Source organism: Phyllostomus discolor, chromosome 14 (assembly GCF_004126475.2).
Source record: "Phyllostomus discolor isolate MPI-MPIP mPhyDis1 chromosome 14, mPhyDis1.pri.v3, whole genome shotgun sequence".
NCBI lineage: Eukaryota > Metazoa > Chordata > Mammalia > Chiroptera > Phyllostomidae > Phyllostomus > Phyllostomus discolor.
Genome location: NC_040916.2, coordinates 6,415,142 through 6,439,658, shown reverse-complemented (window position 1 = coordinate 6,439,658; position 24,517 = coordinate 6,415,142). Strand labels below are relative to the sequence as shown.

Below are 24,517 nucleotides of genomic sequence, written 5' to 3'. Positions count from 1 at the left end.
AATATTCAAAATCTTGGGTTTTAATTCCAGAAAAGCTGATGTGGGAATTCCTAAATAAATATTTTTAAATTCAACTTAGAAATAAGGAAAAATGGAAGGATTTATAAATTAAAAGAGACTAAGAGATATATCAACCAATTATAATATTTAGACCTTATTTAGATTCTAATTTGAACAAATAAATCATTATAAAAACATAAATGAAAGAATCAGGAAAATTTGAATCCTAGATATTTGATATTATAGAATTATTAATCTTAGGTATGATAATGGTTTATGGTCTTGTTTTTAGAAAAGAATGTGTATGTTTTAGAGGCACATGCTGAAATACTTGGAAGTGAAATACCTAAGATTTCCCTCTGAATAACTTAGAGTGGGCAAAGTGAGTATAGATACGGATAAAACAAGATTAGCCACAAGCTGATAATCGTTGAAGCTGAGCCATGAGTACATGGAGTTTTGTATGCTTTAAATTATTCAAAGAAAAAAAAACAAAGCATATCACCAAATTTTAAAAAAATCACCTGTAATGCACATGCATTCATATAAAAAATAATGAAAACTTCCAGTCACAATATTTTCCTGTGGAGTCCTACAAGTATCGTCAAACCTGTTCCATATTGGCTAATTTATGGAATTACTTAACAAAATGCAAATAATAAAACTTTTATGTTTATAAAATGTCTTATGGTTTACAAAGAACTTTTATACATTTAACTCAAAAATGTAGACTTCAGTTAATTTTCTTAGAATTAGTCATAACATTATAACCTCACTTTTGTTTTACAAATAGTAAAATTATAATAACCAATTAGAAACAAAAATATCACTGGTATTAATAAACTCACTTTAAAAATAAAGAAATTTTAAGCATTTATGCATTTATATTTATATATGAGAAAATGAAGTTATTTGTAATTCATTCTTTTTACTAGAGCAGATCCTCAGAAATTTATACAAAACAACCTTTATTTCCTCCAGTAATAGTATAGGCCTAAAAGTATTAAAACCTTTTGAAAATACTTTGGATTTTATCTTTCCATTAATAAAATGGAATTTAATAAACAATGTATTAAACCATTATAAAGCAATGTGTTAATTGTTAATAAAAAGTAACAGTAATAAGCCAAGTTATTATTCCTTCTACAAAGGAATAATTCTTTGTGGAATTATTACAAAGTGTAATAATCATTGCAATTTGGCCACACTTTGAAACTTCCTAGTGTGGAATGAATATATTTGCAATTGATTGTTCTAAACTACTTTCTCTTCATTAACTGAGCACTTCACTCTTGTTTTCCTGGGACCCTGAGTACCAGCAACTACCTTACTCCCTGTGTGGGCTTGCTAGATAGAGAAGCCTGGTGAGAACCCCAAGGAGACACAGAACTGGAGAGCCGCTCCCTGATAGAAGCCTCTTGGTACCTGCTGAATGAGCTGAAGCACTAGCCAAACTGTAGTTACAATAAATTCCTACAGGAGAAGTTCAGGTCAAGGCTGAGCTCTCAGTTAGGAAGAAGCTGAGCAGAAGAGGACAGAATTAGAGTTCCTGGAATCAACTAAGTCAAAAGGCATTTGAAACCTCAATTCTACTATCAAGGTCCAATGCCAGGAGCTAAGTAGCCCCATAGGGCATTTAGAAGTGTAAGCACAATGTTTTCTTTTTGTGGTAAGAATGGGAAATTGCTATCTAGAAATGTAAATAACTCATTTCTGAGAAACAAGAAAAAGATGGAAAAAAATTACACTTTTGCTTAGAGTGGGTGGGCTCAGCAACCCTCAAAGCAAAGCTTGAGTACAACAAAACTGTGTTAAGTCCAGTGGAGTTTAAAAATTAGTGTGAAAAAAAAAGCCACTTCCTATCAGGAAAAGTTGTGGCTTCAGTTATGAGTTTGGACTGCCAGCAACAGGGTAGAATTAAGACATAAGCAAGATAAAAAAAGATGAAGAAATTAAATTTCCTTCCTGAAGGTATAAAGCATAGTAAGGAGAGAGAAGTCTGAAAAGAGTCAGGAATACAGACAGACCTGGAAAAATGGCTCAAACAATATTTGAGTGGGACATTCCTTTGGAGATTCTTAAGACACCTCATAATTACACTTCTGTGTCATTCTAGCCTGTGAGAAGGAGGAACAGAAGTGCCTGCAGCACTGAAAGGGCATGCACCAGACACTAAAGAGGTTGGGAGTAGCGAACTATTAAGAGAAGAATGTTTATAAGACCTTAAGAGTTTTTGGAATGTGTTAGATCAGCCAAATGATACATCCAGTTGGAATTATGTCGCTGATGAAAGCAGAAAAGACAAGCGTTTACTTGCATAATTTTTACCTTTCATGGGAGTAAGACTTGAAGATATGCTGATGTTGATTAAAAGAAGACAGTTTTGGGAAATGACTTTCATACCCAGTTTAGCTGCGAAGATTGTTATAGGAATTCAAACTCTAAAGTGTTTTAGCTCTCACCAAAGGTAACTGGGTAAAGTATTATGTAATACTGATTACAGAGCGATTAAATTTCCACCTTCCTGGAGAGAAATGAAAGCAAATAAATCCACCATGAATTTGTGTAACCTTAGAAAAAAAAATCCAAGACAGTATTAGATAGTAGAAAGAACAAGCAATTTAAAACATACACTAAAAGGCTATTTTTCAATTATTCCTTCTATTCATTAAGCACTTTCCATAATGCTTCCACTTAATCTTACAATAACCCTACAATTGTTTTTTATAAGGACCCCCTGTATTTCCTTTTTACAACCACACCCACCTCTCTCCTTTCCTAACTCCTGACAACCACTAATCTAATCTGGTTTCCGTTTCTAAAATTTTGTCATTTCTAAGTGCTATATAAATAGAGTAATACAGTATGTAATCTTTTTGGGTTACATTTTTTCATTCTGCATAATTTCTTTAACATCTGTTTACGTTTTTATACAGGGCAATAGCTGATCTTTTTAACTGCTAAGTAGTTTTCCACAATATGAATGTACCACAATGTGTTTAACTGTTTACCAGTTGAGGGACATCTGGATCATTTATAATTTTGTTCTGGTTTTTAATTAGAATCATTGACCTTTTAAAAAAAATTATTGATTGATTTTAGAGAAAGAGAGGAAGGGAGAGAGGGAGGGAAGGAGAGGAGGGGGAGAGAGAGAGACAGAGAGAAGGACGGAGACACAGACAGAGACAGAGAGACATCAGTTTGTTGTTCTATTTATTGATGCCTTTATTGGTTGATTCTCGTATGTGCCTTGCATGGGGAGTGAACCCATACCCTTAACACCTAACACTAACCAACTGAGATACCTGGCTAAGGCTGGATTTTTCTAATTTTTAGCTAGTATAAATAAAGGTGGTAAGAACATTCATGTACAGGTTTTTTAAAATATATTTTGATTATGCTATTACAGTTGTCACATTTTTTTTCTCTTTTTTTCATGTACAGGTTTTTGTGTGAACCTAAGTTTTCATTTCGCTGGAATAAACAGAAGGAATGCAATTGGTAGGTCACATGGTAGTTGCATGTCTATGTTTTTAAGAAACTGTCAGATTGTTTCCAGAGAGGCTGGCCATTTTACATCACTACTAGCAATCCATGAATGAGTTAGTGTTTCTACATCCTAGCCAGCATTTGATATCAAGAGTTTCTACTTTAGCCATTTTAATAGGTGTATAATATTATCTCATGATCTTAATTTGCATTTTCCTAATGGCTAGTGATGTTAAACATCTTTCTATGTATTTATTTTCCATTGATATATACTTATCAGTGAATGTCTTTTCATGATTTTTGCCAGGTTCCTTTCATATTGCTTGTTTTACTGTTGTTGAGTTTTGAGAGTTCTTCGTTTATCCTAGATATTATTCTTGAGTCAGATAAAAGGTTTGAAAATATTTTCTTCTACACAGCAGCTTGTCTTTCATCCTTTTCATGTGGTATCCTGCAGAGCAAAAGTTTTTAATTTTAATGGTGTCTAATTTATCACTTTTTTCTTTTACAAATTATGCTTTCAGTTTCCAGTCTAAAAATTCTTTGCCTTGCCCTATAACCCAAGAATTTTCTCCTATGTTTTTTGTAATGGTGCTATAGTTTTACACTTTACATTTAAATCTTAGATCCCATAACATTCTCCTAGGCTGTTTTTCTAAAAGTTTTTAAATGTTATGTTTTACATTTAAGTCCAGGGTTCCTTATGAGCTAATTTTTAGATGAGGTGTAAGTTTTAGAGTAAGATTTTTTTTTTTACTTGTAATTTCCAATTGCCCTAGCACTATTTGCCAAAGACCTCACTTTTCTCCATTGATTTGCTTTTGCTTTTGTCAAGAGTCAGAGTGTGGAACTGGGCCAATGTTGTAAGGCATTGCTCAGAAGGGAGCACCTGGGTTTCTAGAAGTTCTGATGAGGCTTTTACTTAGATAAAATCATCTCAACAGAGCATCCACTGTGATGATTTTGAAGTCTGGAAACTCACCCTTTACCTAACCTGGAAAATGTGACTGATCTTTCTGCTCTTTGTCCAGATCTTGATGACTTCCCTCTGTATTTCTATATTTTTCAATATAAGCAAATGATTTGATTTACCCATCCATCTGACCTCATCAATTTACGCTTCCTTCTGACATTTGTCAATACTATAAATACTATCATTGAGCAGATTAGTGTTAACAGTGGGGTTGATGGAAAGTTCCCATGCCTATTATGTCTAAATATCTGAGGAAAATACTGGGACAATGAAGGAGAAATGTATGATATTACTAAGTGCTGGTTATTTTAGCAGCCATAGCTTGAAATACCCAAAGCCTTGAGATGTAGAACACGTAGAATTTACCAGTGGGGCACAAAATCTATATTCTTATCTCCCAAGGATCTGGTCTAGTGGGATAATCTGGGAGCAACAGCAACAAAAATCTACTCCCCTGCTGTTGTTTACTGCACTGGTGAAAGTCAGTCAGCCGACAGAGGGAGCCAAAACAACACAGATGAAATTACTGGATACTGGAACTTACAGTGTCTCACAAAACTGGTGTTGGCAAAGTAATGTTAGGGATATCAGGTTTAGCTGTAAAAGGGCAAGAAAGTGGCAGCCAAAGAAAACAGTGAAAAGATGAACTCTACTATGAGCAAAATGGCAGTTCCCCCTGTATCTGAATGCATTACTGGTAAGGATAGTGTAAGGAAATGGAAAAACCTGCCATTACCTTCCAGATCAGCAGGGTAAGGAAGATCCACCCTCTTTCCAATGTTTTGCTTAATTTTTTAATTTTATTTTTCTTTTACAATTTACATTCAATTCGCTTTTGAATTAGTTTCAAATAGACATTCCCAAAGTAGAATTTATAATTTTACTAACAATTTTTCAGAGTTATGACTGCAATATATTCTCACTAATACTTGATATTTTATCATTTTAACAATTCTTCTGAATATATAGTGAAACTGTACTGTGCTTTGTTTTCTAATATCCTTGCTCTTTTATTGTTGTTAGCAACAAGTCCAGTTTACCTTCCCAGTGCAGAACAACTGTAGCTATACTTGAAATTCTTTATGAAAGAGAGCCTGATCTCTCGTGTTTTTGTGAGTGGTCTGTGTGTGTTTCTTTGATCTACTCTAACTCAGGGAAATCAACAACTACTAAAGACACACAACCATTTTTTTCTCTTCATCTTCCTTCTCTTAAGAAACAGAATTCATTGGCGACTGTTTTACTTCTCCAAAGTCCGACTACATGCAAAGTTCATAGTACAAGGAGCAAATGTATTTCTAGAAAGAATTCATTTGTTTTCTGGAATTTTTGTGCAATATAATACACTAAAATATTTTTCTTTAGCTGTATGCATGGATATCTGTCAGGGAAAATATGTCCTTTCCCATTAAAGGACTTTTCCATTATTTTTTAGATTATTTAAAAAAAATTATTTGATTTATTTAAACTAAAAAAAACAAAAGCTGTTCATTTATTTTTTCAACCCCCATCCCCTACTTAGCATAATGTTCTTAAGGTCTATCGATGTTGTATTTCACCCATGCGCTGTGGTTTTAATTTTAATTCCCCAATGACTAATGAAGTTGCTCATATTTTGATATGTCTATAGGCCAATTGAATATCCTTTTTTGAAGGCTCTTCAGGTCTTTTGTACATTCTTTTTGTGGATTGATTTTATTTTTCTTACTGATTTCTAACAATTCTTTATCTATTTTAAATATAAGTCCTTCATTGGACATAGGTATAACAAATATCACTTCTTAGGCTGCAGCTTGCTCTCTGAACCCTTTGATGGTGTCTGTATTAGTGTGCTAGGGTTCCCATAACAAAATATCACAGATTAGGCGACTTAAACAACAGAAATTAATTTTCTCACAGTACTGGAGACTGAAAGTCTGAGGTCAAACTATTTTCAGGTTTAGTTTCTAATAAGGGTTGGGAGGGAAAGTCTGCCCCAGGTTTCTCCTTGTCTTACAGAAGTTCACCTTTTTGCTGTATCTTCATGTGGTCATCCCTTTGCATGTCCTTGCATGTCCACATAACTGATATCTCTTGTTTTCTCTGTGTGTGTCCAAATTTCCTCTTCATATGAGGACACCAGTCATATGAGATTAGGGTCCAACCCTAAAGATCTGATTTTAACTTAGTTACCGTTTTTTAAAGAGTCTATCTCCAAATATACTCTGAGATACTAGGGTAGTTCAGATTTGAACATAGGGGTTTGGAGGATGCAACTAAATGCCTTTTTTTTTGAGATACAATTAATATGCCACGAAATGAAACACTTTAAAATGTACAATTTGTAAGATTGTGCAATATTCACAACTATCTAATTCCAGATCATTTCCATCCCCCCCACCAAAAAGAAACCTCATGTCTTTTGGCAATCACTCTTCAGTCCCTCTCTACATCTATTTTCGGTGTCTACAGATTTGCCTATTCTGGACATTTTATGTAAATTAAATTATATAATACATGGTTTGGGGATTTGGCTTCTTTTATTTACTATAATGTTCTCAAAATTCATACATGTTGTAGCATGTGTCAGTAATTCATTATTTTTTATACTAAGTAATATTGCATCATATGGATATACTACATTTGATCAGTTATTTATCACTTGGGTGTTTCTACTTTTTGGCTGTTATAAATAATGCTGTTGTGAACATTCATGAACATGTGTTTGTATGAAGATATGCTTTCAATTCTCATGGGTATATCACTGGGATGAACTGCTGGATCATATGATAATGCTAATATTTTGAGGAACTGTTGAACTTTTCCAAAGCAACTAGAGTATTTTATATTCTTATCACAATGTATAAGTGTTCTAGTGTCTTCACATCCTCCCCAACCTATTATTTTCCATAATCCAAATAAATTAACAAATAAGACAGAGAAAGACCTACAGAGATACAGAGGACATTTTGCCAGAGGGGAGGGGGACAGGTGAAAAAGGTGAAGAAATTAAGAAGTACAAATCAAAATGGTAGTTACAGAAGACTTATGGTGATGTAAAGTACAGCATAGGGAATATAAACAATAATATTCTAATAACTATGTATGGTGTCAGATGGGTACAACATTTATCAGGATGATCACTTAAAACATTACATAGATATCTAACTACTATGCTGTATAACTGAAGCTAATATAATATTGTATGTTAACTGTAACTGAAAAATTTAAAAATTATTTAGAATAATAAAAACAAAAAAAATACAATGGCTCACATATTAGCATGAATTTAGACAGTGGCACTGAACTGCAGTGGTAGTCATTGTATTCGTTAGTGCCATGTAATCAAGGGAAAAGTATACCCATTTCAATTAAGAATATTCTTGCTAAAGTAGCAAATATTGTTAATTTTCTTAAATCTTCACTGTAAACATGCCTTATTGTCTGCTTTGTGGTAAAATGGGAAGTACATACAAAGCACTTCTGCTGCCTGTTTAAGTACCATGGTTATTTAAGGAAAGCATTTGTGCAATTGTTTGAGTTGCAAACTGAATTTTTATTTTACAGAATGCCATTTTCACTGAAAGAAACATTGTTAGATTAATTACTGTTATTTATGTTTCAACAGTTGGGAAGATGGCATAAAACACTGAACCAGCAGTTTCCAAATGCCAATGCATGAAGTTAAAAAGTCATACATAGTGTTACAGAGTCATAGTGTGCACTCCAGAGCAATGCCAGGATCCATTATAGAGAAGTAAGTAAAATTTCATTTTACATGTCCGGAGAAAAACAAGATCATAAAAATATTTTCTTATGTGTGTTATTTATTTATTTTTACTTTCCATATGCAGATTTATAATCTACTTTGTATTTCTTTGGGGTAGAAATAAGGTAGTAGTCAAAACAATTTTTTTTCTGTGTAGCTCTCCAGTTGGCCTAAGAAATGTGTATTTAAAAAAATCCTTGCTTACCACACTGAAGAGTCAAATTTGTCAATTTAGGTTAAATACAAATATTTCTCAATTCTGTACTCGGATGTATGGCCACCTTGATTATATTTGTGCCACCACCACATTGCCTTTATTAATATAGCTTTATAATCAGTCTTGAAATCTAGTGGTATTAATCCTCCAGTTTTGATCTGTTTCAAGATTTTCCTGTCTATTCTTGGTCTTTTTCATGACCTTGGGCTCTCCTGTAAAACCCAGAAAAGAAACACATACATGTTTTTGGTTTGTGGTACCAAGAAGGAATTATATTCAGCAGAAAGTTTTAAAAATTGATCTTTTGTACCAAGTTTTAGCTCATGGAACTTCAAACACTCCTTTGTGAAATGATTATTGAACACCTACTTTGAACAAACCCCTCAAATAAAATGGTAAGTGTAGTTAACTCTGTCTTCAATGCGTAGTGATCACAGATATTCAATAAAATCAAAGTGCTATAAATGATACAATATAAAAATAGTACTATGTAGATAGAGACTAACAGGTGAAAAGGGCAGTGAAATTGAATATAAACATAGAAGCACTAATTTCTTCACTTTACAAGGCACATAACAAGCAGTAGAAACTCAAGAGAAAAGACTAAGGTTTATAAATTAATAAAGAGATGGGGAAGGGGGGCATGCTGGGGTGAAAATGGAGACAATTGTACTTGAACAACAATAAAAAATGGTATCTTCTTAAAAAATGGTAACAACAATGGTATCTTCTTTAAAAAAAGGGATTACATAAATCTTTTCAGGAAGCATTGAACATGTTCCAAGAAATACCTGTAGATACATGCCCATTTCAACATAAAACAAGCATAGAAATAGTTAAACCTTCTTGCTGTGTATCAAGCTTAAAAGTTCATTATTAGAGAAGTGTCATGTACACACAGATATCAATCAATATTTTGGGGTCCCATTTCTTCATATGAGCAAAAAGCAAGGGATGTCCTAAGTCCCACATTGTAATTAATATTTTCAGATACAGAAAAAATGATAATTGTATTCATGAACAAAATAAGATACTACTTAAAAGTAACTTATACAGAATAAGAACAAGCTATAGGAAATTAAAATATGATAAACAGATTTTAAACTTCAATAAAAATCTTAAAATACAAAATCAGGAAAATCTTCCAGAAAGTAGAACACAAAAAATAAAATACAAAATGTAGGACAGAAATAAAAGTTATAACAATATTCATCTAACAGGAGTTCCAGGGGGAGGAAAACACAGCTAAAACAAAATAAAAATTTTAAAAAACCACAAAATTTTCTAAATTTTTTCCTGATCTGAAGCACATCACTTTCCATATCCAAAAATCCCAGCATGTAGTCAGGTTAATGCATGAAAAATGTTCTAGATCAAGACCACAGGAATAAAGAGAAGATGCTAAAATGTCTCAGAATGAGAGAGAGAAAAAAAGATGAACATTGTATCAAGGATTGGAATATCATGAATTATTCCATTACAGAACTGGAAGGCACTTAGCAATTGGGAAATACAATAAAAATTCTGAGAGAATCCAAATTTCTATGTACAAACAATCTGTCAATTAACTGTGAGGGCAGAAAAAACAGATATTTTAAAACGTTAAAGGACTCAACAATTTATTTCCTGGGTACCCTTTCTTAGGCACCTTCTAAAGGATCTGTTCCAGCAAAAATTAGAAAATAAACTGAAACAGACAAAGACTTGGCATCAAAGTAGTAAAGAAAACAGCAAAGAAAAGACCTAAGGTTTTCAAGTAAACAGCTCATTGCAGAACCACTGAATAGAGAGTCCAGGAAGGAAATCTCTAGGAGAGGTGGTGGGAGGCAAATAGAATTGAAATAGTATCTGACATGTCTGAGCCCTAGGAAAAATACTACTTACTAGACTATGGCAGATACATGGGAGCATGTAGCAATGGGAACACAGAAGACTAAACCAAAAAAACAAGATAAATTATTACTGCATAAAAATTAAAGAGTCATCTTGTAAGGAGATGTATTCATAGATCACTGCTTGGCTTGGCTTGGCTTAGTAAAGATCAAGATGGTTCTGGAGAGCATTATGCTAAGTGAAATCAGGTGGTGAAAGACAAATACCATATGATCTCACCTGTAAATGGAAACTAATCAACAAAACAAACAAGCAAACAAAATATAACCAGAGACATTGAAATTAAGAACAAAATGGCAGTAACCAGAAGGGAGGTAGGAGGGAGCAATGGGGGGAAAATGGGAGGGGTTTCCAGGAACACGTATAAAGGACACATGGACAAAACCAAAGGGGGTTAGGATCAAGGGTGGGAAGTGGGATGGCTGAGGTGGGGGAGAGTGGTGGGAGGAAAACAGAGACAACAGTACTTGAATAACAATAAAAAAAGTTAAAAAAATAAATCTGCTATTATAAAAAAATACTATTCACTGAAACCAAATTCATCCTCTCACAGCAGTGCCAGCTGATACACTGATATAGTTGAGTTTCTAGAAGACTCACCTAGTAAGGAAAGCCTGTACTACAAAGGGGCCTGCCCTCCAGAAGAATATTCTGGGTTTTTGGAGGGTGTCTCCTTGTATTACTTCCATGATTATAATTGTTGGTAATTAATTTAGAATTAACAAAAAATGTTACATAATTCATAATATCTCTACACTGCCCCACCCCCAGAGACTGAGGTGGAGGAAACACAGAAAGATCATATTTCGTAGATTCCCCTGAATCTTCTCTACAGCATGGTGCCCAAACTTAATGGATGACCCTTTGCTTATTTGAGTACATTCATGAAGTTTTGGATATAAAGCTCTGAGACTACAGAAAGACAGAGACCTAAAATGCCTTCCCTAATAAAGGGAAATGGGTTTCTGGGGCAGTTGGAGCAAGAATGAATGATGTGCGTCAAGGAGAGATTTGAGACAGGTCAGTGGCAGACCAGACAAGCCTGGCAGGGTTATGCAGAGAAAGCCAGCCAGGAAATATTCCTGGTGGCAATGAAAGGCAATAAGTCTTTTTTTTAATAGTTTATTTTTATTGTATTTTCCCATTACCATTTATCTCCCTTTACCCTCTTCCACCTCCAACCACTCTCTCTTCTGCAACCCTAATCACCACACTGTTGTTTTAAGATCACAGTGATGCAACATCCAGTGTGAAAGTCCAGCCTTCTGCAGCCAGCCATATACCTTTCTGTTAATGGCTAAAACTTTAGTACAAGCCAACTATGCAGCTTTCTTGTGTGACTGCTATTTTGCTGAAATCAGGGAAAAGAGGTGATGTTCCCATTATTGATCAAGATGTAGTAGAGAACCAGAAGCCAGTTATAGTAGGTAAGCATAAGTGATAATGAGATTTCAGAGGGGGCAAAAAATTGGAAGAAATGGTGACTGTCAGAAATATAAGGCTCCCAAGAATGTGCAGAGATATAAGAGGGACTCAGGACATGAGCTCTGCCAAGCCCCTCACAACCCTTTATCATTTCTGTGCACTGGTTTGCAGGCTTCTCTGTGCTTCAGTGTCTAACAGTCACCGAAGCTCACTAGAAGGAGACTTCTAGACTCCTGGCAGGACTCCCTTCACTGAGAGAGCCTTGCCCTCGCAGAGGGGGAGCTGGATGCCCTGGGCACTTCTGTGTCCCCATAGCGGCCATTCACCAATAACTGACTGGCACTGCAGAATAAACACCCAGTTCCATTTCCTGGAATTGTGGTAAAACTTAAGCAAATTTATAGTCTAGAGTTCCCTTTGGGACAAGACTAAGTTATTCTCTGTAGGACTTTGCCTGATCGTTCTGCTAGGCTCCTTCTCTGCCCTGTTCTGCTCACCCTACCCACTTTCCATTTCTCTTGGAGCACTTCCTTAATAAAATACTTGTACATGAATCTTCTTCTCAGTGTCTGCTTCTGGGGAATCTGGTTTAAGAGAGATACTAAAGCCATTTTAATTGAAATATTTAAAAAGTGATTAGGTTAAATTGGAAGACTTGGGCATGGACAAGAGGAATGTTTCGGTTGCATATAGATCAGGCTTTCAAAGTATTTCAAGCTGTTTATTATTGGATGGAAGGACAGTTGAGCAAAAAACAAGTGTACCTTAAATATGAGGAGGGAAGTGAGAAATTGTTCCAGACAAATACTAATGATCAAATAGGGAGAGAAAGGCAAAGGCTTGGAGGAAGATGTTATATTTGACCTGGGCACTGAAAGATGAATAACCAGTGAAGATGTAGGGTAAAGACACCTCAGACAAGGCACAAGTATGTATATTCAAGGACCAAATATACCCCAAAATGTGGTAAAATAGAAAACAACATTAACTAGAGAAGCATTAGGAAGTGATTTATATAGGACCCTAATATTTCATTACACAGGAATCAAAGTGGAAACAAAGACACTGGATTTTTGATAGGTAATTATTTATTTCTGCCATTCCACCAAATCCACAAAAGCAGAAGCTTAATCTGAGCTAAGATAAATTATCAATAGTTCCATATTATTGGTGCCACTAAGAGTCTCCTAAAACAGGTGATTTTTTCAGTAAATAATAGCACTTAAGAAATTACTAGAGTTGCTAGTAAGAAAAAAGCACTTAATACTTTATTTGGCAGGGGACTAGGGTGTGGAATGAGTGAGGGGAAATGGATGCAATGATCTCTAACTGATGTTCCTTTTCAAGTCTTACTCCTGTTTGAGTCGCTTAATCTCCAGAGACAGTTTATACACTTCCAGGGCCATTTTCACATCCTCTGGGTTTGGGAGACACTGCAAGAGTTTTCTTCCATCTACCACTTCTTCACAGCCATTATGGACTTCCTAAAAGAGATAAAAGGATGGATTTTGAGAGGCTTCTCTCCAAAATGTAAAGGTAGAAGAGTCTTTCAGGATGCCTCAGTGATGACAACAAAATTGGAGTATTGAGACCCTACTCAGGACTGTTGGAAGAAATCCAAGATACTTTGTGTCTCAGCAAAATGTTCACCCTAGGATCCAGACCAATGTGCTGCCAAAGACACCCAGGGGGCATCTTCTGGGAAAACTGAAGGGAGGTTTTGATGGCTATCCAAAAGCTTAGCACTTATGATAGAAAATATAGGGCTAGGGCCACATTACCTGGATCTTTGTTACTCTCCCCTCTTATCTTTTTTGTTTGTTTTGTTTTTTTTGCTATTACATGAGAAAATGAGAAATTGCCTTAATGAACTCACCAAGTGCTTTGAGGATGAAATTACTAGTTCCAACTGATTTAAACAACATGGAAATGAGTCCTGACAAAAGTCAGATCTCATCAGTGTTGGTTGGGACAGTGGTCTGAAGCAGGTTGACATTTTTAGAATGTGATATAATACCCTGAAGAGTGTGCCACTTACCCACTTACATGTGGGCACCTCTGGGTACCAGGTTCTGTTTTCTGAGCAGGTGATACTTTGATTGTTGACAATACCATAGCCAGTATCACACTGGATGGTGACATTTTCAAGTTCAATGTACAGATTCTTATCCACAGACAGATTTCCATTTTCTATCTCCGGTTTCAGACACAGAGCTGTTATGGAAACACAATTTTAATCATCTTGTGATTCTCAGATTAAGGTTGTACAGTAGTAAAGAATACTGAGGGATGAAAAACACTGATAATAAATTAGACCTGTGTGATGAAAGTTGTTCTTTACCTCTATTTATTGTATTATTATAACAATAAAATTAATAACAATAATTTACATACTACTATCAACATAAAACATAATTATAACACTATTATTATCTCCATTTTGTTAGATGGAAAATTAGGTACAGGTAGTTTATGTGACTTCACTCAGGTTGAATAGCTTTTAGGTGGCAAATTATGATATAAACTTAAGTACTGTGGTCCTATCATCTGAGTTTTCAAAGTTACTATATCTCAAAACCTTATAGTTTGCATAATTCTGAGTATATAATTTTAAATTGCATAACCTTAAAATCTTCTTATATTAAATGAAGACAATGGAGAGGAATGAGACCCTTCAGTTGCTATTTACAGTGAGATTAAAAAAAACAACAACAAAAGGCAATCTTAACCTTAGTGGTCAACCAGAAATCTTTGATTAGGTCAACTTCATAATGAGAAGATGGTTGTAGAAGCAGAAACATACATACGTGGACACTTGAATTATGACAAATGTAACACTACAGAGAAGTGTGGAAACTATGGTCCATTTAATAAGTGGTACAGGGTTCATTGATTATTCACTGGGGAAAAACAACTGTTGACTTCTACTTTCCACCATGAACCTAGAGAAATTTCAAGTTCATTGGTTATATGAATGTGAAAGGTAAAACAGTAGAGTTCTGGGAGATAACACAGGTGAATATATTTTTGTGATCTTGTTGTAGGCAAATATTTCTTAAACTGGACACAAAAAGCTCCAATGTTGAGAAAAAGATCAATAAATAGAACTAAATTGAAATGTAGAATTTCTGTTTATCAAAACTAGAACACATATACTACTGGTGGAAATGTAAATTGTTGTAACTACTTATGAATAAGATTTAGTATCATCTACTAAAATGAATAAGTGCATACTCTATGAAATGGTAATTCTACTCCTAAGTTTATTCTTATTGGGAATGCTGACACATTTGCACCAAGAAACACACACATAAGAACATTATTCATAGTAGCCTAAAATATTAAAAAGTTCAAACTTTTATAAGATACATAAGATGTACTATATTTTTCCAAAGGAATAAATGAAAATGAATAAACTATCATTACATGTAAGAACATAGATGATTTTCTAAAATATAATGTTAAGAAAAGAAAACAGACACAATAGAGTATGTGCATGCTTTTCTTCATATGAAGTTAGAAAGTTGGCAAAATTAATCTATAGTGTTGGAATAGAGACCTCCTTTGGGGGGTAAATGGGAGAGGACATGTGGAATATTTCTAGCATGTTGGTAATGGCAGTGCTTCTTGACATGAGTGATAGTGTCATGGGTCGACTCACTTTATGATAATCATTGACCTGTACACCTATGATTTGTGTACAGTTCTGTAGTATGTTACATTTAAATTAAGAATTTTATTAAAAATGAAGCAAAAGTGGCCCTATAGATTACCTTTGAAAACATACATGCTAGTAACAGTAGGATTAACTGGGTGATGGTTCACACTTTAAAAATATTGTACTGTGTGCATGTATTAACATTAACTACATGAAATGAATAAATAAATAAAATACAAAATTCTAAGTGATGCTTCTGCCTGGAGGTGGGGGGACTCTACTATAACTTTCATGTTGGTTCTATCTTCTTAGCAAGATCAATCAGTAAAGTTGAAGTTACCTTTACATTTAGGGGCTGGAGATGACCATTGTGAATTTCTGCAGGTGATTTTGGGGTCTCCAACCAGAACATATCCTTCATCACATTCATAGAGCACCACAGTTGTAAAGGAAAAAAATGAACTTGCATCGTGATGAGATCCATGGGCAATATTAGGAGGGCTACCGCAATCTTGAATGGTGAAAGAAAAAGGTAGAAGAGAATGAGCTAGAGTTTAATTTAATTAACAATTCAGATTGAGGGACTCCTCTCATTTGACAGAACTAAGTCATTAAATTATAATGCTGAGGTGTATTTCATTTCCTTGACAAAATCACTAGGAATGATTTGTCAAATTTTTTTACCACTGTGTTAATCATTTTGTGATTTTTGGTGAAATGATTTTATGATTTTATGAAGTCATTTTATAATCATTAAAACCCTCACACCCATGCTTTGAGGCAGTATTATCATCATGTCCATTCTAGAGAAAAGGAAACACAACATTAAAGGGATAAAATATTCTACATAAGTGCCAGTGACATGAATAAAACTTAGGGACTAGAGCAATATTCTTCTTGGTACTTTCAATGTCAAGTAATACCCCATAATTAAAGAAGTAAGTGGCTTAGAACCAGTTTAAGTTAAATTTTTAAAGGAATAATAGTTGGAGAAGTATTTTTATAAAGCTCTTGATATCCTGTGAACACCACCCCTGGCCCCAGATGAGGCTGATGTGTGAGTGTGTTTCTCCCTCACATTTTCATGCTGTGAAAGCCTGATATGTCTCCTTTCAGTTTGGAGGAAACACTATACAAGCTGTCTGGTGTCTCTGATGATAAGAGCAGAGAAGGGCAGATTGTTGCTGCTTTAAGAATGGTCTGTATTCCTGACATTATTCAGAATACAGCATGAGTAAGGACTTCCTGTGTATTAGAGCTGGGCTGCTTTTAGAAAGACAGCCATGGTGGAGTTCTTCAGGCCTATCCAAAGGACCACCAAAAATGAGAAGAAGGCCTCAGTTAAAAAAAAAAAAAAGCTCTAGGAGTCACCAGATATCTAGGAGACAGGAAAGAGTAAAAGCATAAGTGATCAACCAGAATCAGAGATGGGTTTGACCATATCCCAAGAATTGCAATTAGCACATCTTCAGTGATGTGATGAAGTACCCAGAAAAACAAGTAAACTCAGGTGAAAGAGAACAAGCTTTAAACACTTGTAAGGCCAAGAATCAGCTCAGGGCAAACACTGTTTCTCTTATCTCTGCTCCTCCCAAACCTTCAACTCTGGGAGGTTCAGAAAGCATAGTAACAGCAATTCCAAAGTAAATTCTGTTTAATTCACCTGTGTATAAGTCAACAGCTTCCATGTAGCCTTTTTTGAACCTCAGATTAAGTACCTTCATAGAAATATAAAAAATAATTTTTATGAATAAACATATATATGGAGTTCAGTACTAGGCTTTCCAGGTAATATTAAAGGCCATACTTGCAATGTACTTAAAAAGATAAGATAGAGCTATTTAAATAGCTATACCACAATACCAGCCACACAAGTTCCAAAAAGTAGGACAGGAAAAGAGTTCTACAGGAGTATTGGGGAAGGCATCCAGGAATAAGTTGGAGAAACATCTTGAAGGATGGGTGGAAGTCGAGTGGCTGGTGAGATAGTAGAGGCAGAGCAAATACTGAGGCAATGAGCAAAGTCTCTGGAATCAGAAGATTGTTACTGAGAAGTAAAAGGGAAGCAGAGTCAGAAAGGGAGATTCAGGTCAAAGTTGACAGCATTACATGCCATTTCAGAGGCTTGAGGCAAATGATAATGGGAAGAACCAAAGAAAAAGAGACAGGGAGACAGAAATATGAAGACATAATTGAAAGACATTAATACGCTTGATAAGGCCTCCTTCTGCTACCTCAGACTCTAAGAGAGGAGACCTCAGAGACAGCATTGGAGACCTGAAACTTCTGAGCAGAATGTTCTTTATACACTGATTCTATAACCTAGGCTAGTACAGTTCTGCATTTGATGTGAAAAGTCACCTTCCAAATAGAAATTCTTCCTTAATAAACTCATGCTTTCCCCCTTATCACTCTCACTGATAGAGAGCATGATTTCCTCACTTTTAAATCAATCTCCTGGCCCACGTAAGAGCATTCAGCTATTATTTTAGAGTCAGGATTTTCCCCTCTAAGCTATTCTAAATCCTACATGTTAATGCCATAATAGCTGTTTTCAGGAAATATGCATGCAAACTTCTTTATTATGAAAATTAGCTCTCTCATGTAAAAAAATTAGCTAGCACAAGAGAAAAATAGTTTGCTTAAAGGTCATTTCCATTTAAAAAATATAACAACAAATTAATTTTCATAACAACAGATCTTCAACCAGTTCTGGTTAAGTTCTCCCAAACCCTTTTATTTTCATTTTCTCTTTTGTTTGTAAACATTTTTCAACATTTCAGTAACAATGCTTTACATTTATATAATGGCTTATAGTTTTCAAAGTACCCTATATTTTACTCTAGAAAATTTACTGTTTGTGATAGCAGACAATAACTTTGCTTTTCTAATTTTTTTCCCAATCAATCACTTGGAAAGTAAATGTGGTTTAAGCATTCTGGAACATTTAATTGTAAGAAATTGATTTGAGAATTAAAGATTATTTCTGGCTGAATCAGTCTCACAAGGATTTTCACCTAACAACACAATTATTCTAGACATAATAATAGCCTCTATCTAAAACTTCTTTTCTATTTTAAAATATTCATTTTTATTAATAACATAGTTCATTGTACTCTTTCAAAAAGGTTATGTACCTCATACCTATAAGAGTGACTATCATCAATAAATCAACAAACAAGTGCTGATAAGGATGTGGAGAAAGGGGAATCCTCATGCACTGTTGGTGGGAATGCAAATTGGTGCAGCCACTGTGGAAGGCAGTGTGGAGATACCTCAAAAATTAAAAATGGATCTGCCTTTTGACCCAGTGATCCCACTTCTGGAAATATATCCAAAGGAACCCAAAACACTAATTCAAAAGAACATAAGCAACCCTATGTTCATTGTAGCATTATTTACAATGGCCAAGATATGTAAGCAGCCCTAGTGTCCATCAGTAGATGAGTGGATAAAACAACTATGGAACATTTATGCAATGGAATACTACTTGGCTGTAAAAAAGAAGAAAATGTTATCCTTTGTGACAGTATGGATGGATCTGGAGAACATTATGCTAAGTGAAATAAGCCAATCAGAGAAAGACAAATACCATATGATTTCACTCATATGTGAAATCTAATGAACAAACTGAACTAACAAAGGACTAACTAACAAGGACACCAGAGACAGACTCATAGAGAGCAGGATGACAGCTATGGGAAAGGGGCAGGCTAGAGGGTGGAGAGATTGTTCAAAAAGGAAAGGACTCATAAGCACTGACAACAGTGTAGTGATTGAAGGAGAAGGGGAGTATAAGGGGAATAAATGGTAATGGAAAAATACAATAAAAAATTAAAAAAATAAAAATAAAGGGTTATACCTTACCACCATTTGATTACATTTGATGAATTATTGATTGGTATTTTTCTCTATATCTTAGAGAAACTGCCTCCTTTCCCCAATAACCACTGTACTTACCACACAGACCAGAGGGGCACAGCAGTAAGGTCAAGATGCCAAAGAAGTACAGGGCTTGGAGAATGCTCTGTAACTTGGGGGACATGATGGAGAGTCTCAGAGGTGCCACTGTAGGGCTCAGTACTCTCAGACACCTTGAATAAAGATGAAGAAAAGTTCAATAGCAGTTGAAATGATTCCTAAGCCAAGCAACTCAGCTTTGGCAAAGTCCCAGCACTGCGTCACTAAAGAGGAGGGGCAGTGGGAGTGACTAGAAGACCAGGTGCTAAGCACAGATCTGTCAGGCCAAGCTGATAAAGTTCTCTTCTTGGGAGGAAGAGTCTAAGGCCCTCTGGGGTTCTGTACAAATTTACTATTGTAAAGCTGGAACTTTGCTGCTGTTCAGATGGCACGTGTAATGAGTTTCTTTCTGGATATACACATAATTCCTCTCTGAGTAAACAAAGGCAAAAGGTACAAGGCTTGCAGGGCCTGTGGCACAGGGTATGTGGTAGGCTCTCCAGGAATGACAAATGATAGTGTGAAAGAAAATAAAATGTCTGTAAAACAGTACTTGTCCAGGAAAGTGTTTCTTTAATTTGGAGGTATGAAATCACTCATAGAATAAATCTTTTAATGTAGAAACTTAAATTTCTTTTTAGTTAGCCTATGGTCTAGCCAAAACAGACTAATGTGAATCTGTAAGTGTGAAAATTCTCAAAGATCTAGTCCAAACAATAATTATTTTTGTAATACTTCAGTGAGAACTTCTTCACTCTATTTTCTGGGTTTGCTGATGTACATAAAAGACTAAATGATTCACTCTATGAGACTATTCTCGTGTGGGAATTATTCTTATTTGTATTTGTACAGAAAAAGCATACACTGAAAGTTAAATATTATGGTGTGATGAATAAAGAAGAAAGATTTTGTATGACTTTTCAAATATCTGGGTGATGCCAAGAGACAAGTGAATGGAAGGTACATTTGTTCTTCATGAATTGTTAACCCCAAGACTAAGTTTCTCTTAAACATCTGAAACTGCCTGAGTGTTCATCCACATCACTTCCTAAATTGTCTCTTTAAGTGGTACAAATGAAACTACTAACCTGAATTCTATATCTTGCCCACCAACTGTGGATATGTGTGTTTCCATAGTTGTTTAAAACAGAAGAGTAAGCTCTAGAAGTTGTCCTAACATGATCTTCACTACTCAGCTGAGGTGGAATGGCTGCTACATACCAATAATAACCAAAATACTTATCTCTCAAAAACAAATAAGAAGAATTACCAAATATAACTGAGTGAAATTCTTTGGAATACCGAGGAAAGCACAATTAAATTTCAACTTTCTAGAGAGAAAAGAAAACAAATAAATCCTCTAAATGTTTACTTCCTTTAAAAAGAGGAACTACAACAGGATAAGTAATTTAAATGATTAACCAGAAACCTTTTAATCTTTTGTCATGTAGTGTAGCAGAATTTCACATAAATTATCACAATTAATCTTCAAGAAAAACCCTGTGGCATAGCTCTTACCATCCTCATTGCATATATGAGAATACAGGATTACACGGATTAAGTAAACTGCCCTCAAATCTCTCAGGCAATTAGTAGCTAAGGCAAATTCTGAACCCAAGACTGATTTTAAAATACAAGCTTTTTCTTCACACCAAAATATTTTCCACTTTTTGGCCAATATTGGCTTCCTGTCAGGACAATAAACCAGCCATTTGGGGGGTGAATCAACACTATTTGGCTTTATCTGATGGTATGCCCACATGCAGATGCTTCTGGTGCTACTGTTAATGGTACACACCTGTGACCTTCTCCAGATATTGTGCTGAAATGACAGGAGCCTCTTCATTCTAATGTGCCTCAGAAGTTACACCCCGTCATGCAGAGCAGCCAATGCTCTACTAATTTTGGGATAGGAAAGCCCTCATTCCTTGCCTCAAATCTGGATGATTCTGTGGTGCATTTTACACTCTAGAGTTCACTATGGATCAGTGAAAGCTACACTAGCTTGCTCAGCTTTTTCCTCCTCTGCTGTGCTGCTTTATGCTCTTTTTTTCCTAAAGAGCACACCATCAAAATTTTACATACCTCTGAATCCCTTCTGGAAAAATTGATTGAAGACAGTTTGTACCACAAGTGGATCTAGAAAGCAAACTCTAAGAATGGGATTCTAGGATTGGATCACCCACCAGCCAACTGACAATCATGATGACTCCATTGCTGGTAGTAGGTAAAGTATTGATAGTTCTGGCTTGCTGTAGCATTGCAGCTATGAACATTTTTGCCTGGTAAGCTGTCATGGGACATGGGTACAAGGAGATACACTGGCTTGTTTAATATCTCTGACATTTGAGAAGAGCAGTGGAAATAGCAATAATGGTTGTGCAATTGGGTGACTTAGTGTCATTAACAGGCTTGGTGTCCCTTAGCTGAAAATGAAAGAGCAAGGCGATTAATCACAATTCAAATCTAAATGTAAAAGCCAGAAGGCTCCCCTGTCAGTATCTCAGGTAGCCAGGAAGCTATTCATGCTAATAGCCAGGCTCAGAATATAATCATAAAATAACAGTAGAACTTTAGTAAAGGATGAATTCTTAGCCTCAAAAAGTCTACTAAGGACAGGGCCCTTACGGAAGGAATGGTGCTTTTAGACCTCACATGAGGATATCTGAGTAGATGCACTATGGAACCTTGAACCCAAGATTCGCCTGTACCCAAAATGCCTGTATAATTGGCCCACTTCCCTTTGTTATAAGATAGTGCCCTTGTTACTTGAAGACCATGAAAAGGAATCAAATGTGTCAAATATCTTATAAGGCCATAATTGCTCACCTCAAGACCTGCTCACACCTCCTCTCCAGGCATCAGATAAATACCTGGAGTCATTCCCGTGCATGAACTGAATAAGCATGTGCCAGACATGCTAGGGGAAGAGAGGACTCACATGCAGGATGTGGGGGACCTGCCTAGCATGTGTTAGGAGCAAGAGAGTGTGCCTAGAAGGGGATCTTTAAGCTGAGTAATGGAGAGTTTGTCACCATGGGCACCCTCTCTAATAACACCCTGGTAAGTGACATAGGAGTTAGTTTTGATATGTTTATGTGATGCTTTTAGAAATTTAAGAAAAATAATGGTTAATGTTAAACGGTGGAGAGATGCCAGAATTGCTGTGGCAGGCTAAGGAAGTCATCCAAGGCTCAAAGAAGTGGAAAGAGTAATCCATTTTATAAAACCAGAAGGCCCACCAGCTATTTTCTCCATGAGAAGCCTGAGGATATACCATTTATCAAGGTAATAAGGAATGTACCAGTGACAGGGACCAATATTACAGAGAAACTCAGTTGTGACTGGCTCTCTACATGTTATGGCTTCCTATTAGCAGTTGAGCTTATAGAGTCCCAGGAGAACAGAGCTAAGTGGAAATACTTAAACCTTCAAAATTATTGGAGGACCAGGACTGGGGTGATACAAGAGATATGGTTAGGATGCAAAGTTAAAAGGGACTCATTCTTAGAGTTGTGCAAGTACTTACCCTGAGAGTAAGTGCCTCCTTAAAAGTGAGGCATATAGGGCAGCAAGGTTGGAGTGCAGCCATGGGAGAGGAAGTCCTGACCTGTAGAAACATGTGAAGAGGGCTAATAGGCTATGGTGTTTCTTAGGGTAAGGGTCAGCTAACATGAGTATTGTTTGATATATAATCAAAAGACATCAAGAATAAATCATCCAAAGACTGAGGTCAGCCACTCCAATAGGAAGTCATGGTCTCTTGCCCAGTTACTATTTTTTTTTTCTTGGCAATTTTCTCACCAGTTCTTACATGGAAAGTGAGGACAAATCCTTATGAGGAAGGACTGTGCAATACCAAATTAAGTTTGCATAAGAGTTATTCTCTAGTTTTGTCCCAAAGGAGTCTTCAGTAACTTACCTCAGTAGCTGTGCCCTAGAATCTTCAGATATTTGTTAGGTCTGAGCCCCAGGAACATGATTAAAACAGGAGCTACAGGGGGTAGGCAGTCATGTTTATTTCCCAGGGACCCACTGGGTTTATAGGCCCAAAAAGCAGTCGTTTCTGTGGTGCTCAAATATGTAGCATTTTGTAGGGCTCTCCTATTAGCTCTCTGACCTTTGGAATGAGAGCAATCAAAGTGATAAAACTTATGTATGAAAAAACTCACAAATAATAACACTGAATGCTTTGCCTTATAATTAGTGGGTTGGGGGCGGGGCCCTACCTGCAGGACCCTCCAGGCCACCACGGATGAGAATAAGTCTACCAAGACAAGATCTACTTGGGGAGGGGAGGTGGCTGATCTCTCCAAGGAGAAAGGCCAGGAGCCTTTTCCTCAATGGGCTTTCATTGGGTTTGTTTGCACAAGAATACAGGTAAAGCTCATTAATCATTGTCAGGCAGTAAGGATCAAACAATAGATAACAAAAAACTCTGAGGGTCTATTTTGAGTCAAGGTCAGATAGCTAAAGAGCTGTAAAACTCTGAGGAACAAACTCACTTCTTGCTTGAACCCTTATCATTTTATTGAGAGCATTCTAAACAAAGCAGGTTTCACAGGATTTTACATATTCTTTCTTAGGCCTGATTGCCTGGGGAACCCCCCCTTTCCAGCACAGGGCTGCATTGCCCTCTGTCATTGTTTCAGACTTAAGGCATTGTCTCAGGCTTAAAGCATTCTCAGGCTTGTGACAGGCAGGGGTAGTAAGGCAACCAAGAGATTAGGAGACTTCTTGCAGACAGAATGAGGACTCAGGCTTTGTCAAAGCCGAGGGGTGAGGGTTCATCACCCCCTTTTGCTGTAGCCCCCCAAGTCCTTCCTTGGGGGCCTCCCACGTGACTGTGCCTGTCTTAGGTTGTACCCCCCTTTGGGGAATCTTAGCTGTCATTTGCTAACCAACCAAGCATTGGGGGCCAGTTATGGATGAAGTAAAAGGAGCAGAAGCAGCACTCCTGCCAGGTAGATAAGCTTTGTCTCCTCAGTGGCTTATGGTCCCAAGGTCGCTCACCCAGCCCTAGTCATGTGGGGGGAGGTGGGGTTATAGCTTCTGAAACCAGGAAGGGCAGTTCCCAACATTAGAAATCAAAGCAGAGGTATCTACTATCACCATTCCTATTCAGCAATACACTGGCATACTGGAGGTCCCAAC

At 36.2% G+C, this 24,517-nt stretch overlaps 1 protein-coding gene across 3 annotated transcripts; it reads right to left on the bottom strand.

The window, feature by feature from the left end:
• Positions 1–12,815: 12,815 nt before the first annotated feature.
• Positions 12,816–19,553, bottom strand: LOC114512106 (C4b-binding protein alpha chain-like). Of its 3 annotated transcripts, none has more exons than XM_036015330.1 (4): positions 19,364–19,553; positions 15,744–15,914; positions 13,792–13,959; positions 12,816–13,229 (listed from the first exon to the last, which is right to left on the bottom strand). In XM_036015330.1, coding segments are annotated over exons 1-4 (426 nt in total). In that variant the 5' UTR covers positions 19,449–19,553; the 3' UTR covers positions 12,816–13,227. The 3 variants fall into 3 exon arrangements, with proteins under 3 accessions (XP_035871223.1, XP_035871221.1, XP_035871222.1); XM_036015328.1 differs by having other exon boundaries at positions 13,784–13,959; positions 19,364–19,552; XM_036015329.1 differs by lacking the exon at positions 19,364–19,553 and adding an exon at positions 17,067–17,106 and having other exon boundaries at positions 13,784–13,959.
• Between the last annotated feature and the right edge of the window lie 4,964 nt (positions 19,554–24,517).